Genomic DNA, 16465 nt, shown 5'->3' on the forward strand with positions numbered 1-16465 from the left:
AAAAAATTGATTTAGACTTAACCCTAACCAAAACCCTTAATGAAATTTCATTGAAACCACAAATTCAGCCGACTTGGTTAAGCTCATTGCTGGCCCACTAAAACCACCACCTAGCCCAAGACTCTTAAACAAGCTTCTTCCTCCATCCAAGGCTGCCCTATGACTGACATTGCACCTTATGGCTAGCCTCAAATAGTGGCGTGATGGCAATCAAAAAAGATACACAAAGCAGTCCATCCATTTGGCCAAACAAGTAGCTGGAAATCAGCTACTGTGCAGTCCATTTTCCTTCATCATTTCGGCTGGCACCCTCACATCACTTGGTCATTCCACCACCCACCATGTCAGCCCCTCCTTATACCCGCTTCCCTCACCATTGCATTGCACACTCAAACACTTTTTAGACACTTTTCTAGAGAGAAACTGAGAGAAAGTTGAGAGAGTTTTTTGGGAAGTGGTGTTTGCTTCATTCCAACACTTTGCAATATTTTTCTATGGCTCAATATTCTTGTATTTTGTTTTATTTTGAGTCTAGTTTACGTGGGTATATGTTGGGAAGTTTTTCATGGAGTTTTGATGATGATGCAAAGGTCTCAGTCGTGATAGTTTTGATGTTGGTCTGAGACTTTTGCTTCTCTTTCTAGTGATGTTTTAGTTATAGGCGTGCATGTGGTATTTTGTATATTATTATTAAAATAAAATGCTTCTGAAAATACCACTGTCATATTTCTGAGTACCGTCTGTTTCTACATTTTGTAGTTGTCTATTTCTACTATAGATTCGCTGCTTACTAACTTGTTATTATAGGGGTGTCAATCGTGTTAATGGGTTGTGTTCGTGTCGTGTCAAGGTAAGTACATTACACTTAATGGGTTAACACGAACACAACCCGTTAAGGATTTTGTGTCAAAATTCTAAACCCGAACACGACACAGTAAGATAACGGGTTGATATGACACGACCCGTTAATAAATAAGAAATAAATTGACCCGACCCGACTCGTTCCGTTTCAAGTTTACGTTAATGGGTTGAACAGACACGATACGGCACGACACGACCCGTTTGACCTGATTTATTTTATATAAATATTTAAATATAAAAAATATCTATAAAAAATAAAAAAGCTAACTACATGTCTAGAATTACAATCCAAACAAATATGATCCACACAATTTGTAATAATATTCATTATTAAAATTTCATCCCAAATATAATAAACAAAACATCATGTCTTGCTCGTACCAGCTCACCAGCAAGTTCATATAATGATTCATCAAGTGTTGCTAGCAGAAGGTTTAACAATCTTTGTCACAAATAAATCTTAAAGCAAAATAATGAATAAAAGAGGAAAACAAACATTGAAAATAAAACTGAAATAAAATTTAATCAGATACTAGTCTCTACCTATAATAAGTGTAAAGCATAGTACTGACTAATAGCAGGGCCATCAAGTTTAGCAATTACTTGCAATGTTCAAGACAAAATGAATTGATAAAATGACAGTGATAAGTGGAAACTTTCATATATACATTTAGTAGATCCACTCACCAGATTCTTTTTGTAAGTAAGATAATATCAAAAAAGCCAAAAGCCTCATGAAAGTACACCGGGCACAAGATACTTTTATAGTTCCTCTAACTAGATTATGCAATGTTTTACATTGGGTGCTTATATTTTTACATCTTATGCATAGCCTTCTAACCACAACAGAAGTAAGAGGTTTTAAAATACCTCTTAAAAGGCTTTCCTTTCCTTTGTAGCTGCTCACAAAAGTATATTCCAGAGGTATCTAAAAAAAATATCAATAATAAATCAATTCCATAACAATCAATGTTAGAAGAGCTTCCCCACTTGACACATCAAAATTTCAAATGAAAGAAATTACTTAGGACGAAAGAAATTTCAAAATTTCCATCAACAGAGACTCACAGCTCCTCTCCACAATATATTACTGATATCAGAACGAAAGGCCTGCCTCAGAAACTAAATATCCAGTAAATCAACATAATAGCTCTCAATCAAACATAGCAACTAAAAATTGTGGAGAGGAGGTGCCAATTCAGGCAAGATTTTGGGGAAACAAAATGCTACACTTACACTTTAATTGATAGATTCTTCAAATCCTAATGATTGATTATCATGCATACTTTCATCATGTATCACTTAGGTAGAAGCATGTAAAAGACTAAGAAATAGATTGAACCAATTGAGATTAAATAGTAGATAGAGAAACCCGACAGAAAATGAACCAAGAAAAAGTAAACCCCCAAAAAAACATAAGAAACGATTTATGGGTTGAAGAGGGGCGGCGCAACTGTGAGAAGAGATTCTTATTTCTGAGAGGATTTGAGAAAAAAAGGCCCAGTGAAGTATCTTAAAGATCTGCTTGGATCAGTAAACTAGTAAACTCCAAAGCTCCCCATCCCTCTTTCAAAATTTAAAATCTCATAAACTAAAAAAAGAAAAGAAGAGAAGAGAAAGAAATTCGATCACCTTTGGGCTTTGTGTGGCAGAGCCGTGGGTCACGGGGTACTAGGTTGAAGTCGATGAGGGGCGGCGTGGAGGGGCAGCATGAGATCAGAACTGAGGGGAGAGAGAGTCGTTGTGGGGCCATGGGTTGAAGACGAAGAGACGAGGGGGATGCGACATGACTGTGAGGAAAAGAAAAGTTAGAAAACTGAGGGGGGGTGGCATGGGATAGGTAGTTTATGATTTTTTGAATTTTAGGTGTAACGCCCCAAACCCGGGTGGCTTGGAGAATTACTACCTGTCACTCATAAACATGTCTCCCAACACATCCAAAGGATAATCTCCAACAACTTCATAATGAAAATCAATCTCAAATCTTCTCAATAATCTCATTACAAACTCCACACAATCTTTAATGCAATAATAATAAATCAAAGGGGGTCCATAACTTCCCGATAGTCATAACAAACCAACTAAATATTTCATAAATCCTACTAAACTCAAGACATAAATAAAACCCAAAGATAATAAAACTAAGAACACCAGAAGTCCTTCTTCTACCAACATCTCCTCAGCTTTAGACACAAAGAGCATTCTAATCCAGGTCCTCATTTGGACTCACCACATCATCTGAAAAAAATATTATAATGAATAGGGGGTGAGTCATCAACAACTCAGTAAGCAGAAATCATATGCTAGCGTGCAAACATGAGCATTTATCAAGGAGAGTATGCAGAACAAAATATTTTTCCAGAGTTATCATGCAGAACAGAACATATTTTCAAAATAACAAAGCGATGGTTTTAAAACAAATAAAACCCATGGTACTTTGGCATAACATAAACTGAGTATCATCATCAAATCAAAACAGAGCATCAAACAGAGCAGAGACCATGTTTCACCCCCGTGGTAGGGTTGTGCTAACCCCGGTGGCCAAACCAGGCAGAGACAGAGGTGAAATCTTTCCTTTATTCTTCTCGGAGCCCCGAGTGTGCACACAGGAAAGACCACAATAAAACCACTTTGTTTCCAAAGTGGGTGCACTCAGAGACAGAGAAGTTGGTACCAACCCAAACAGAGCAGAGCATAACAGAGCAGAGCAGAGCAAAGCAGAGACAGAATCAGATACGAAAACCAGTACACCATGCCAAAGGTTTTCAGATGTTATAACAAAATAATACAGAGTACCAAAACAGAATCAGACGGTTACACACGCTGAACACAAAAGCCAGAACCTCTTTCTAAAAAAATGCACAACTTTTCATATCCTCAATATCGCTCTTTTCCAGATTTCAGAAACCACATGACAGAATTTAGCTCATGTCTACACAATGCATGCCAAAACATAATTTTTTTTCCTTTTTCACACAGATTTCATGAATAATGCAGATGAGTGACCGAGGTTGATCTTTATTTTCACAAGTTCCCAACATAACACAAAATATGCAAGTTTTTCATAAAAACAGCCTCAGCCTTATTAACTTGTATAAAACCTAGCATAGGAACCCCACTTACCTGACTCCTGCAGCGTATTATCTATGACTTGGATACGGTCTCTATCCGTCTCGCCACCTATTCATAAGATAATATAAACTAAATATTAAAATCCAACAATACACAATTGGTCTTAAACAACTCAAGACTCAAACTCTAGACCATAATTCAACGAGTTTAATCAAACTTAACTAGCCAAATAACAATCCGGACAGCCCACCCTTCGACCCAAAATATTCTATACTAAACTCAGTATGTTGGTTATAAGTGAAGACTGATTTGGACCTAAAAAAATGTTTGCTGAAAGTTGGCTTGACAGTTGGCTCGAGCCAAGTTCGCTCGACAGTCTGCTCGAGCGAAGTACGCAGATTTTGCCAACAAACCAGTTTACACTACACAAAGCACTCTTCTTTCCATTCCCAACTCCATAACATAAAGTATAAACTAACACTTCCAAATATTTTCTCCACCACCAGTCCAACAATTCCACTACAATGAAACTTCAAATAATCCAAACCTAGGACAAAACACCAACCCGAAATACTCACCACGCAACAACCAGAAAACTCACAAAAACTACTCAAACTCACAGCCAAAACAGATATTGCATCAAAAAGAAGATAAACCAAACCCAAAACTAAGAAGCAGAAATCGCACGGTTACAGAAGGAGAAACCGATACTTGGATGAGAAAGAAACCCTTACCAATCGAAAATGGAGGGGATGCGAATTGATGCCCGTGAGTTGCAGACGGAAACCAAAATGCAGAAATGGAGGGAAAACAGAGTATAGCAGACGGCAACACTCGGGAAACCAGAAGCAACGCAGCAACAGAAATCCACGTGAGGAGGTCTAGGGCATGGGATTCGGAAACTCAAACTAATGCCAACAACAGGAAATAAAGATGAAACCGAAAAGAAAAGAGAGACGTGCGCGAGAGAGATGCGGGAGAAACTGAAACTGAAACAGAGAAATGCGGAAAGAAACGGAAGTTGAAGGAGAAAACACTCACCTCAAAAACGACGCCGCTTGGTGGTCTCACTAAGCACTGAAATGGCTGGGCCATTTTCACGCACGGTTCCAAGCCACTTTGACAAAGAAACTGGGCCTTACATCCTCCTCCCCTTACAAGAATTCCGTCCTCGGAATTTTTTTTACAAGCTATAATAATTTCCTTCGAACAAGTGAGGATACTTTACTCTCATCTCTTCCTCGAATTCCCAAGATGCTTCATTGATAGCATGATTATTCCACAATACTTTAACCAAAGCAATAGTTCGATTCCGCAATACTTGCTCTTTCCTGTCCAGAATCCGCAATGGTTCCTCGGTGTAGGTCATGTCCTCTTGAATCTGCAAGGGTTCATGATCTATGATGTGAGTGGGGTCATGGATGTACTTCCTCAACATGGACACATGGAACACGTTATGTACTCCCGAGAACGCCGGTGGTAGAGCCACCCTGTACGCCACCGGTCCAAACCGATCAAGAATCTCAAACGGCCCAATGTATCTAGGACTCAACTTACCTTTCTTTCCGAATCTCATAACTCCTTTCATTGGTGAAATTCTCAAGAAAACCTTATCTCCCATCGCAAATTCTAACTGACGGCGGCGTTTATCTGCATAGCTCTTCTGTCGACTTTGAGCTGCTTTCATTCTAGCCCGAATGATATCTATCTTTTCGGTGGTCTGCTGAATAACTCTGGCCCTAGAAGTTTCCTTTCACCTACTTCATCCCAATACAATGGAGACCTACATCTCCTGCCATACAAAACCTCGTAAGGTGCCATCCCAATGCTAGCCTGGAAGCTATTATTATATGCAAACTCAACCAATGGTAAATGTTGCATCCAAGATCCCTTGAAATCCATCAAGCATGCCCTCAACATGTCTTCTAAAATCTGAATAGTTCTTTCTGACTGCCCATTTGTCTGAGGATGAAAAGCGGTACTGAAACTTAGCTGAGTACCCATTGCCTCCTGTAAGCTTTGCCAGAACTTCGAGGTAAAGTGAGGATCTCTATCCGACACAATGGATACCGGTACTCCATGCAACCTCACTATCTCCCGCACATACAGTTCAACTAGTTTCTCTAGTTTATAAGAAACTTTAATGGGCACAAAACGGGCGGTCTTCGATAAACGATCCACGATCACCCATATAGCATCTTGCCCGCTTACGGTCCTTGGTAGACCTGTCACAAAATCCATGGAGATATGTTCCCATTTCCACTCTGGAATCTGAAGTGGCTGTAATAATCCTGCAGGTGTCTGATGTTCCGCCTTCACTTGTTGGCAGGTCAGGCATTGTTCTACGAATTTAGCAATTTCCCTTTTCATGCCATTCCACCAAAAGGACTCTCTCAAATCCCGATACATCTTGGTACTCCCTGGGTGAACAGTATACAAAGAACGGTGTGCCTCCTCAAGAATCAACCTTTTTAGTTCATCATCAGCAGGTATGCATACTCTACTCCTAAACCTCAAAACTCCATCCTTGGAAATACAAAAATCAGGTTTGTCCCCGTTTCCGATCTCTTCCCTTAGCTTCACCAACTCTGAGTCCACTTTCTGAGCATCTTTGATTCTATCTATCAAAGCAGGTTGAACCACTAAACTGGCCATGACAGCACTTGTATCACTAGAAAAGACTTCAATACCGGCTCTTTCTAAATCCATCAGCAACCTATGCTGAGTGGTAATAGCTGCAATTGTCGGTCCCACTGACTTCCTACTTAGAGCGTCGGCTACAACATTAGCTTTGCCTGGGTGATAATTAATGGTGCAATCATAATCCTTGATCAACTCAAGCCACCTCCTTTGTCTCATGTTTAATTCTTTTTGGGTAAAGAAATACTTCAAACTCTTGTGATCCGTATAAATTTCACACTTTTCTCCATATAAGTAATGTCTCCAAAGCTTAAGTGCAAAAATGACTGCCGCGAGTTCCAGATCATGAGTGGGATAATTCTGCTCATACACTTTTAGTTGGCGTGAGGCATAAGCTATAACCTTCCCATGTTGCATCAATACACACCCCAAACCAAGCCTAGAAGCATCGCTATAGACAACAAATCCGCCTCTAGCTGTGGGAACTGTTAACACTGGGGCTGACACTAATCTCTGTTTCAACTCTTGGAAGCTTTCTTCACACTTTGCTGTCCATTCAAACTTATTATTTTTCCTGGTGAGTGCAGTGAGAGGGACTGCTATCTTGGAAAACCCATCAATGAATCGACGGTAATACCCCGCCAATCCCAAAAAGCTTCTAACCTCATGAACATTCCTCGGTGCCGACCAATTAACCACGGCTTCCACTTTTCCTGGGTCCACTGAAATACCATCCTTCGAAACTACATGCCCCAGAAACGTGATTGAATCAAGCCAAAATTCACACTTCTTCAACTTAGCAAACAACTGCTTGTCTCTGAGTGTCCCAAGTACCAACTTCAAATGTTCTTCATGCTCGATCTCGCTTTTGGAGTATATCAGTATATCATCAATAAAGACAACCACAAACTTATCCAAAAACTCATGGAACACCCTGTTCATCAAGTCCATAAATACGGCTGGGGCGTTAGTCAGGCCAAAAGGCATGACCAAAAACTCATAATGGCCATAACGGGTTCTGAACGCCGTCTTAGCCACGTCTTCAGCTCTGATCTTCAACTGGTGGTAACCTGATCGAAGATCAATCTTTGAAAATACTTGAGCACCCTGAAGCTGATCAAACAAATCTTCTATACGGGGTAGCGGGTACTTATTCTTTATGGTCACCCGATTAAGTTCCCTATAATCGATACACATTCTCATCGATCCATCCTTCTTCTTCACAAAAAGAATTGGAGCTCCCCAAGGTGAGACACTGGGCCTGATGATAACAAATCTTGCAACTGCTCTTTGAGTTCCGCTAATTCAGATGGCGCCATGCGATAAGGTGCTTTCGAAAGGGGTGCCGTGCCTGGAACTAACTCAATAGCAAACTCTACCTCCCGCTCGGGTGGAAGTCCCGATAAATCTTCAGGGAAGACCTCTGGATAATCTCTCACAACAGGTATCTGTTCCAACATCACTTCCCCCTTTGGTGCTTCTACCACACAGGCTAGGAATCCCTGACAACCATCATGCAACAGTTTTCCAACCTGAATGGCAGAAATGATGGGTGGAGTCAACCTCACTTTTGACCCTGTGAACCGAAATTCACCTTCATCAGGGGGTCTGAAAACCACTTCCTTTTTAGCACAATCAATACTGGCGTGATAGGAAGCCAGCCAATCCATACCCAAAATTACATCAAACCCAACCATGTGGAAAACTATTAAATCTGCTGGCATCAGTCTTCCCTCTATAGAAAGAGGGCATCCAGGTAAAATCTCACTACAGACTACAGAATTTCCTGTTGGGGTCGCAACCACTAACTTGTTGCTCAACCTTTCAGTATCTAAAGTGCAAAATCTAGAGTACGCCGTGGAAACAAAAGAATGTGTCGCTCCCGAGTCAAATAACACAAAAGCATTATTAGAAAACAGAGAAAGAGTACCTGTGATCACATTCAAACTCATCCATGAACCAAGAATATTCAAAGTCTTAACCAGAATCAATCAAAGAAAAGAAAATAATAGAAACTATAAATCCTTGAAGTAAAACCAAAGAGTCATACCAGTGATCACGTCATTCCTACCCTCAACTTCTCTAGGTGTTAGTGCAAAGACTCGAGCAGGCGCAGTAGGACGTTGATTGCTGCCCCGGGCCGATACTTCATTCCTCTGAGGTGGCGGTATGAATGTCTGGTTGCTCCTATTTTGCATTGGGCAATCCCTGATGTAGTGTCCTGTTTTGCCACAACGAAAACACAATCCCGCCCCTTTTCTGCACTCTCCGGAGTGCACTTGATTGCATGTCCTACACTGGTAGGGCTGTTGATTACTCTGAACCAGCCTTTTTCCCGAACTACTACCTTCATTCCTCTTTTTCCATAGTCCCTGATCCATGCCAGACTGGTACCCAGTAGGAGTAGTCCTTTTCCTCTGTTCATGCATTGCAACGCTTCTTTGAAGGGTTCTTTCAAAAACTGTTGCTTTATCCACCAATTCTGAGAAGTTCCGAATCTGGAAGCCCACCACACGCACATACAGTTTCTCATTCAGTCCTTGCTCAAATTTGCGTGCTTTCTTTTCCTCATCGGGAATCAAATAAGTAGCAAAACGGGATAACTCAGTAAACCTAGCAGCATACTGATGTACCGTCATTGTCCCCTGAACCAAGGTGGCAAATTCCATAGCCTTGTCCTCACGGAAAGAGCTAGGGAAGAAGCGCTCAAGAAAGATCTGCTTGAAGTGCAGCCAACTGACTATCTCTGTCCCCTCTGCTTCCCTGATAGATCTTTCAGAGATCCACCACCTCTTCGCTTCCCCAGTAAGCTTGAATGTGGCGTACGCCACTTTTTGCTCCTCAGTACAAGTTAGGACTCGCAAAATCTCCTCAATGTCCTGAACCCAATCCTCCGCCAAAGTTGGATCGCCTCTCCCATCAAATAAAGGAGGGTGCATACGATTGAATTGCTCAACAGTACAACCCCCTTCATTGAAATTACGCTGGCGACCCGTGGGATTTTGCACAAGGTCATCAATTAATTGATGTGCAGCTGCTCGTAACACGTCGGAAGCACTCGGGTTTGCTTCCCTTTCGTTCTCGATCGCATTCAGATCCGACATGCTTCGTTCTCTACGACGAGGTGGCATCCTGACAAAATAACTAGAATTTTAAAAAAATCGCTTCGAAAATAGAATTTATAAGAACATAGAAAATTAGTGGTATTTGTAAAAACAAAACGTATATATATATTAGAATTCAAAAATATAAGAATATCTATAACAGAGACAAAAGAGGAACGCACAACGGTAGTAATAGTCAATCTCTCCAAAATTTAACATCTTACTCCATCTGAGTATTTAAGAAGGCTCCGCCACTAAACTAAACCTTAATCAACATGAATTTAGTTCATAGACCTATGAAATACCACACTTCATAGTTATTCGCAAAGCCTGCGAATTCTAAGACTTCCCACTTCCACAATATTCAATCCTATGTACCCACAGAAATCTAAACCTCCTAGGTTTATAGTATGCAGAATTCTAACCTGGTTCTGATACCAAATGTAACGCCCCAAACCCGGGTGGCTTGGAGAATTACTACCTGTCACTCATAAACATGTCTCCCAACACATCCAAAGGATAATCTCCAACAACTTCATAATGAAAATCAATCTCAAATCTTCTCAATAATCTCATTACAAACTCCACACAATCTTTAATGCAATAATAATAAATCAAAGGGGGTCCATAACTTCCCGATAGTCATAACAAACCAACTAAATATTTCATAAATCCTACTAAACTCAAGACATAAATAAAACCCAAAGATAATAAAACTAAGAACACCAGAAGTCCTTCTTCTACCAACATCTCCTCAGCTTTAGACACAAAGAGCATTCTAATCCAGGTCCTCATTTGGACTCACCACATCATCTGAAAAAAATATTATAATGAATAGGGGGTGAGTCATCAACAACTCAGTAAGCAGAAATCATATGCTAGCGTGCAAACATGAGCATTTATCAAGGAGAGTATGCAGAACAAAATATTTTTCCAGAGTTATCATGCAGAACAGAACATATTTTCAAAATAACAAAGCGATGGTTTTAAAACAAATAAAACCCATGGTACTTTGGCATAACATAAACTGAGTATCATCATCAAATCAAAACAGAGCAGAGACCATGTTTCACCCCCGTGGTAGGGTTGTGCTAACCCCGGTGGCCAAACCAGGCAGAGACAGAGGTGAAATCTTTCCTTTATTCTTCTCGGAGCCCCGAGTGTGCACACAGGAAAGACCACAATAAAACCACTTTGTTTCCAAAGTGGGTGCACTCAGAGACAGAGAAGTTGGTACCAACCCAAACAGAGCAGAGCATAACAAAGCAGAGCAGAGCAAAGCAGAGACAGAATCAGATACGAAAACCAGTACACCATGCCAAAGGTTTTCAGATGTTATAACAAAATAATACAGAGTACCAAAACAGAATCAGACAGTTACACACGCTGAACACAAAAGCCAGAACCTCTTTCTAAAAAAATGCACAACTTTTCATATCCTCAATATCGCTCTTTTCCAGATTTCAGAAACCACATGACAGAATTTAGCTCATGTCTACACAATGCATGCCAAAACATAATTTTTTTTCCTTTTTCACACAGATTTCATGAATAATGCAGATGAGTGACCGAGGTTGATCTTTATTTTCACAAGTTCCCAACATAACACAAAATATGCAAGTTTTTCATAAAAACAGCCTTAGTCTTATTAACTTGTATAAAACCTAGCATAGGAACCCCACTTACCTGACTCCTGCAGCGTATTATCTATGACTTGGATACGGTCTCTATCCGTCTCGCCACCTATTCATAAGATAATATAAACTAAATATTAAAATCCAACAATACACAATTGGTCTTAAACAACTCAAGACTCAAACTCTAGACCATAATTCAACGAGTTTAATCAAACTTAACTAGCCAAATAACAATCCGGACAGCCCACCCTTCGACCCAAAATATTCTATACTAAACTCAGTATGTTGGTTATAAGTGAAGACTGATTTGGACCTAAAAAAATGTTTGCTGAAAGTTGGCTTGACAGTTGGCTCGAGCCAAGTTCGCTCGACAGTCTGCTCGAGCGAAGTACGCAGATTTTGCCAACAAACCAGTTTACACTACACAAAGCACTCTTCTTTCCATTCCCAACTCCATAACATAAAGTATAAACTAACACTTCCAAATATTTTCTCCACCACCAGTCCAACAATTCCACTACAATGAAACTTCAAATAATCCAAACCTAGGACAAAACACCAACCCGAAATACTCACCACGCAACAACCAGAAAACTCACAAAAACTACTCAAACTCACAGCCAAAACAGATATTGCATCAAAAAGAAGATAAACCAAACCCAAAACTAAGAAGCAGAAATCGCACGGTTACAGAAGGAGAAACCGATACTTGGATGAGAAAGAAACCCTTACCAATCGAAAATGGAGGGGATGCGAATTGATGCCCGTGAGTTGCAGACGGAAACCAAAATGCAGAAATGGAGGGAAAATAGAGTATAGCAGACGGCAACACTTAGGAAACCAGAAGCAACGCAGCAACAGAAATCCACGTGAGGAGGTCTAGGGCATGGGATTCGGAAACTCAAACTAATGCCAACAACAGGAAATAAAGATGAAACCGAAAAGAAAAGAGAGACGTGCGCGAGAGAGATGCGGGAGAAACTGAAACTGAAACAGAGAAATGCGGAAAGAAACGGAAGTTGAAGGAGAAAACACTCACCTCAAAAACGACGCCGCTTGGTGGTCTCACTAAGCACTGAAATGGCTGGGCCATTTTCACGCACGGTTCCAAGCCACTTTGACAAAGAAACTGGGCCTTACATTAGGTCTAAGGGTATAAAGGTAAATTCAACTTTCTTAATGGGTTATAACTGGTTGACCCGTTAGTAACCCATTAAGCAATCGTGTCTTAACGGGTCATCCTGTTTTGACCCGAATGGCATTAGGGTTAAACCCTAACCTGCTTTTATAACGTTCTGTTCGTGTTGGGTTAATGGATTATGTCACATATTGCCACCCCTACCTGTTAATAACTCACCAGGCCAATTATCTCCTCTATTTTTTATATGAATTGGATGTTTCAGTTAAGGATCAAGAATAGAAATTATGGTAAAAATTAGTTGAGCATAGTGGAATTAAGTGTCAAGGGTTCCACAAATGTATATATAAGAGGATATTATTCAAGAAACTAGTCATTGTATTTTGGGATATTGATGTTGTTATTGAGATTTTGGAGTTTATGCTTGTATTTTGGGATGTGATTTTTAGATGACAAGAACTAACTCTCTGACCCTCCAGGTATGGGGCATTACAACATCAATGTAGAAGATGAAACTAGATGAAGAGATCGAACACTACCAAGTTTGTGGAACAATTTCGACTCAATCTAAACTTTATCGCTAGAGGTAATAACACTTTTGCTATGCTTTGATATTTCTTCAAGGTGTCATAAAATTTCTAAAAATTATTTGTTTATTAAAATGCTTCGATTAAACTATGAATTTCTTTGGCTTCCGTAGTTTTTGAATCAGTAAAAAATTAGAATTGGTCGATTTTTAATACATCAAAGGTAGGAAATGCACGTGTAATGATGACACGCTAATAACAATAAAAAAACCATTGAATCAATGTGGAAGAGCAAGCAATATTACGTTCGGCAAATATATTGGCATTCTATCAAAAGTCTGCAACTCGTTCTATAACAAAGTGATTAGTTCAATATTTTAAAAGCAAATTTTATCTATCTGCCATGAACCATTGTAACAGTGACATTGTTAATAGAGCGAATGCTTTGATTGTGGTAAGAGGCCTGAGTTTCTGGGGCAGTCTGGTTTGCTGTGAATCCTAGCTGTCTTGGAGAAGGCAGATCATCAATCTCACTTCTTAACATGGAAATAGCAATTGATACAGTTGGCCTATCTTTAGCCAAATCCTGTACACACAACAGCCCGACATGTATGCATCTCAAGATCTCCTTTTCAAAGTCGGGTTTCAATACTTTGGGATCTATTAAGGCTGCCATATTGTCTGTCTTCCACATATTCCATGCCTAAAAGTATGAAAAAATGATTAGTTTCAACATGTATTGCATGCATCAATCACTGATTTGTATACTCCAATGGTAATTAGATAAGAGAGACTTACAAATCCTAAAAGGTTCATGGTCTCCTCATCATGATCATAAAAGCTAGCGTTTTTCCTTCCGCATACTATCTCTAGTAACAATACTCCAAAGCTGAAGATATCTGATTTTTCTGAAAACCTCCCTTCCATTGCATACTCAGGAGACATGTAACCGCTTCAACAATTGTACACATGATCCAAATTATTATCAATAATATCAACATGATTAATATCTGATTGAATTCGGAAAATTAATCAAAAGTACTTACTACGTCCCAACAACTCTTTTAGTATTAGCTTGATCTTCATTCCCTCCAAAAATCCTAGCCATTCCAAAGTCTGATATTTTTGGATTTAGCTCTTCATCCAATAATATATTACTTGCCTTTAGATCTCTATGAATAATCCTTAATCTCGAGTCCCTATGAAGATAGAGTAGACCTCGACAAATTCCTTCAATAATGTTGAAACGTTTTTTCCAGTCTAGAAGCTCTCGTTTAATTGGATCTAATTAATTTAATACAAACAAATTAGAAAATAAAGTCAAGATCATGAAATACATAACAATAATGAAGATGCAAAAATTAATGGGCAATAGAATGGACTAACCAAATAGAAATGCGTCTAAACTTTTGTTTGGCATGTATTCATAGACTAATAGCTTTTCTTCTCCTTCGACACATCCGCCAAGAAGTCTAACGAGATTCCGGTGTTGGAGTTTAGAAATCACAGTCACCTCATTCATAAACTCTTGCATCCCTTGCCCTGATGTTCTGGCAAGTCTTTTTACTGCAATTTCTTGTCCGTCTAACAGTTTTCCCTGTAAACAAGCAACAACCCATAATTTACTGCATCTTCAAATTATTAGGTGATAAGCCTCTAGATCAAGCATAACCATTAGTTACCCTATATACGGGACCAAATCCACCTTGTCCCAGCTTGTTAGAATGATCAAAACTGTTCGTTGCACTTGCTAGCTCTTCAAGACTGGAATATTGGTAGCTCCTGGAGTTTATCTTGGTTGATGTTGGCTGCAAGATTTTCTTCGCGTTGAAATGTTGGATATGTTCCTCGCATGTTATTTTTCTTACTCTTCGTTTTCCTCGCTGGTTTGCCAATAGTCGTACTAGTTAGTGTCTATGTATAAATGGTAACAGTTCTTAGTGCACTTAGAACTATGGGCCGAATGAATGAACATTTTACCTTTATGTTTAGCCATCCTGCTACATAAGAAGAATGTGCACATGGCAAGGATAGCTGCTCCTATGACCACTGTGACTATGACGATTACTTTCACTTCTTTCTTTCTATCTGCCGCAAAGAAACATCCAAACTACTTGATCATCCGATGTAGGCTACAGAAGACTACTTTTTCTTTTTCCTTTTCTCAGTAAATATATAAGCACAAAATAACCAATCAACTAGAACCGTAAATATAAACTTCAAGAGAGAAATGAAGAAAAGTTGCTACGGAACTTGTGACTAGTTAACGTACCAAGTTCTGAAGAGGCCACGCGAACATAAAGATCGACTCCACCACTGCTGGAGAATTGTTGCGAGTCTATTAAGTATTCTCTGGTCCAAGACATACACCCAATGCCAGATTCATATGCATAAGCTAAACAAGAACAATTCTCCAAGCACCGATATCTACATTCATCCTCAAAAGCAGCTGACCAATTTGCCAAACTTGGCGTTTTCACCATCTTCACCTTCAAAAACCCATCTTTCTTTCCATCTTCACCAGTTGTGTTCGCTCTCATACACTGCAAAGGTGTCCTCCTCACACATCCACTTGTCCAATTTGCTCTATTCCATTCTTCTATATTCTTCGCCTCAAACCCCTTTAAACAGCTGCAAATTCGTAAATTATTCGAGTTACAACTTCCGAATGCCCCGCACTTGCCATAAACCTCACACTCAGATGCCAAAGATGACCACTCGATACTCCAATCCTTTCCATTAAAGGAATAAGTTTCCACTAGGTTTCCTTCAGTAGTCAAGACGTAATGCGCTAACAAAGACTTGTTTGAGAACTCAAAAATTAACGAGAATAATCCTTGTTTTTCATCTATAAGATTAAAACCATCAAGATATCGGGAAGGCATTTTTGGTATTCCAATAAAGATCTGACCATTCCATGGCACACTTCGCCAGTAAGGGCTACTGCCATTCCAAATGTATATTTCTGGAAGATTATAAAAAACCGAAATACCGAGAGAAAAGGTTCCAACGCCTGGATCTGAGTGGCTCTTCCATGATGTGAGTAGCATATTAGTGCTCATTTTCATCGTTGGTAGAAATGAATCTGAAGGATGTTGGAAACTTTCCCACATGATTGATGTGTTAGGGTTTTCTTGCAAGACAAGGTTCCCGGAATCTAGAAGTTGGGCGCTTCGATTAGAAACAGAACCTGTTACATTTGATGACCAAATAATATTCTTTTCTCCATCTAATACGACTAGATTGCCGTCTTCGGATATAGTGAGAATCCCGGAGGTGGTCTTGATCAGGGGCTTGTTCCTATTAGCAACCCATATTGGCATGAGTTGTAGAAAGTTCAGCTATAACACCCGGATCCAAGATTGGTATAGTTGGACTGTGAATTTTATTTATTTATTTGGAGCTCTATGCCGTTTATTTATTTATTTATTTATTTTTATTCTCCCCGATTGTTTTATTTTTTTTTTCGTTTCCTTCTCTTCCCGT

The 16465-nt window shown here is 39.6% G+C and overlaps 1 protein-coding gene and 1 pseudogene across 1 annotated transcript; both read right to left on the minus strand.

Moving 5' to 3' along the window:
- Window positions 1–5116: 5116 nt before the first annotated feature.
- Window positions 5117–5620, minus strand: LOC121267148. The gene has a single exon (XM_041171016.1). The coding sequence runs from the start codon at window positions 5618–5620 to the stop codon at window positions 5117–5119; it is 504 nt and encodes a 167-aa protein (XP_041026950.1).
- Window positions 5621–13266: 7646 nt separating this feature from the next.
- On the minus strand, window positions 13267–16302 carry LOC121267149 (annotated as a pseudogene).
- Window positions 16303–16465: the final 163 nt, after the last annotated feature.

The sequence above is a fragment of the Juglans microcarpa x Juglans regia genome, chromosome 5S (genome assembly GCF_004785595.1).
Source record: "Juglans microcarpa x Juglans regia isolate MS1-56 chromosome 5S, Jm3101_v1.0, whole genome shotgun sequence".
In the NCBI taxonomy this organism is placed as follows: Eukaryota; Viridiplantae; Streptophyta; class Magnoliopsida; order Fagales; family Juglandaceae; genus Juglans; species Juglans microcarpa x Juglans regia.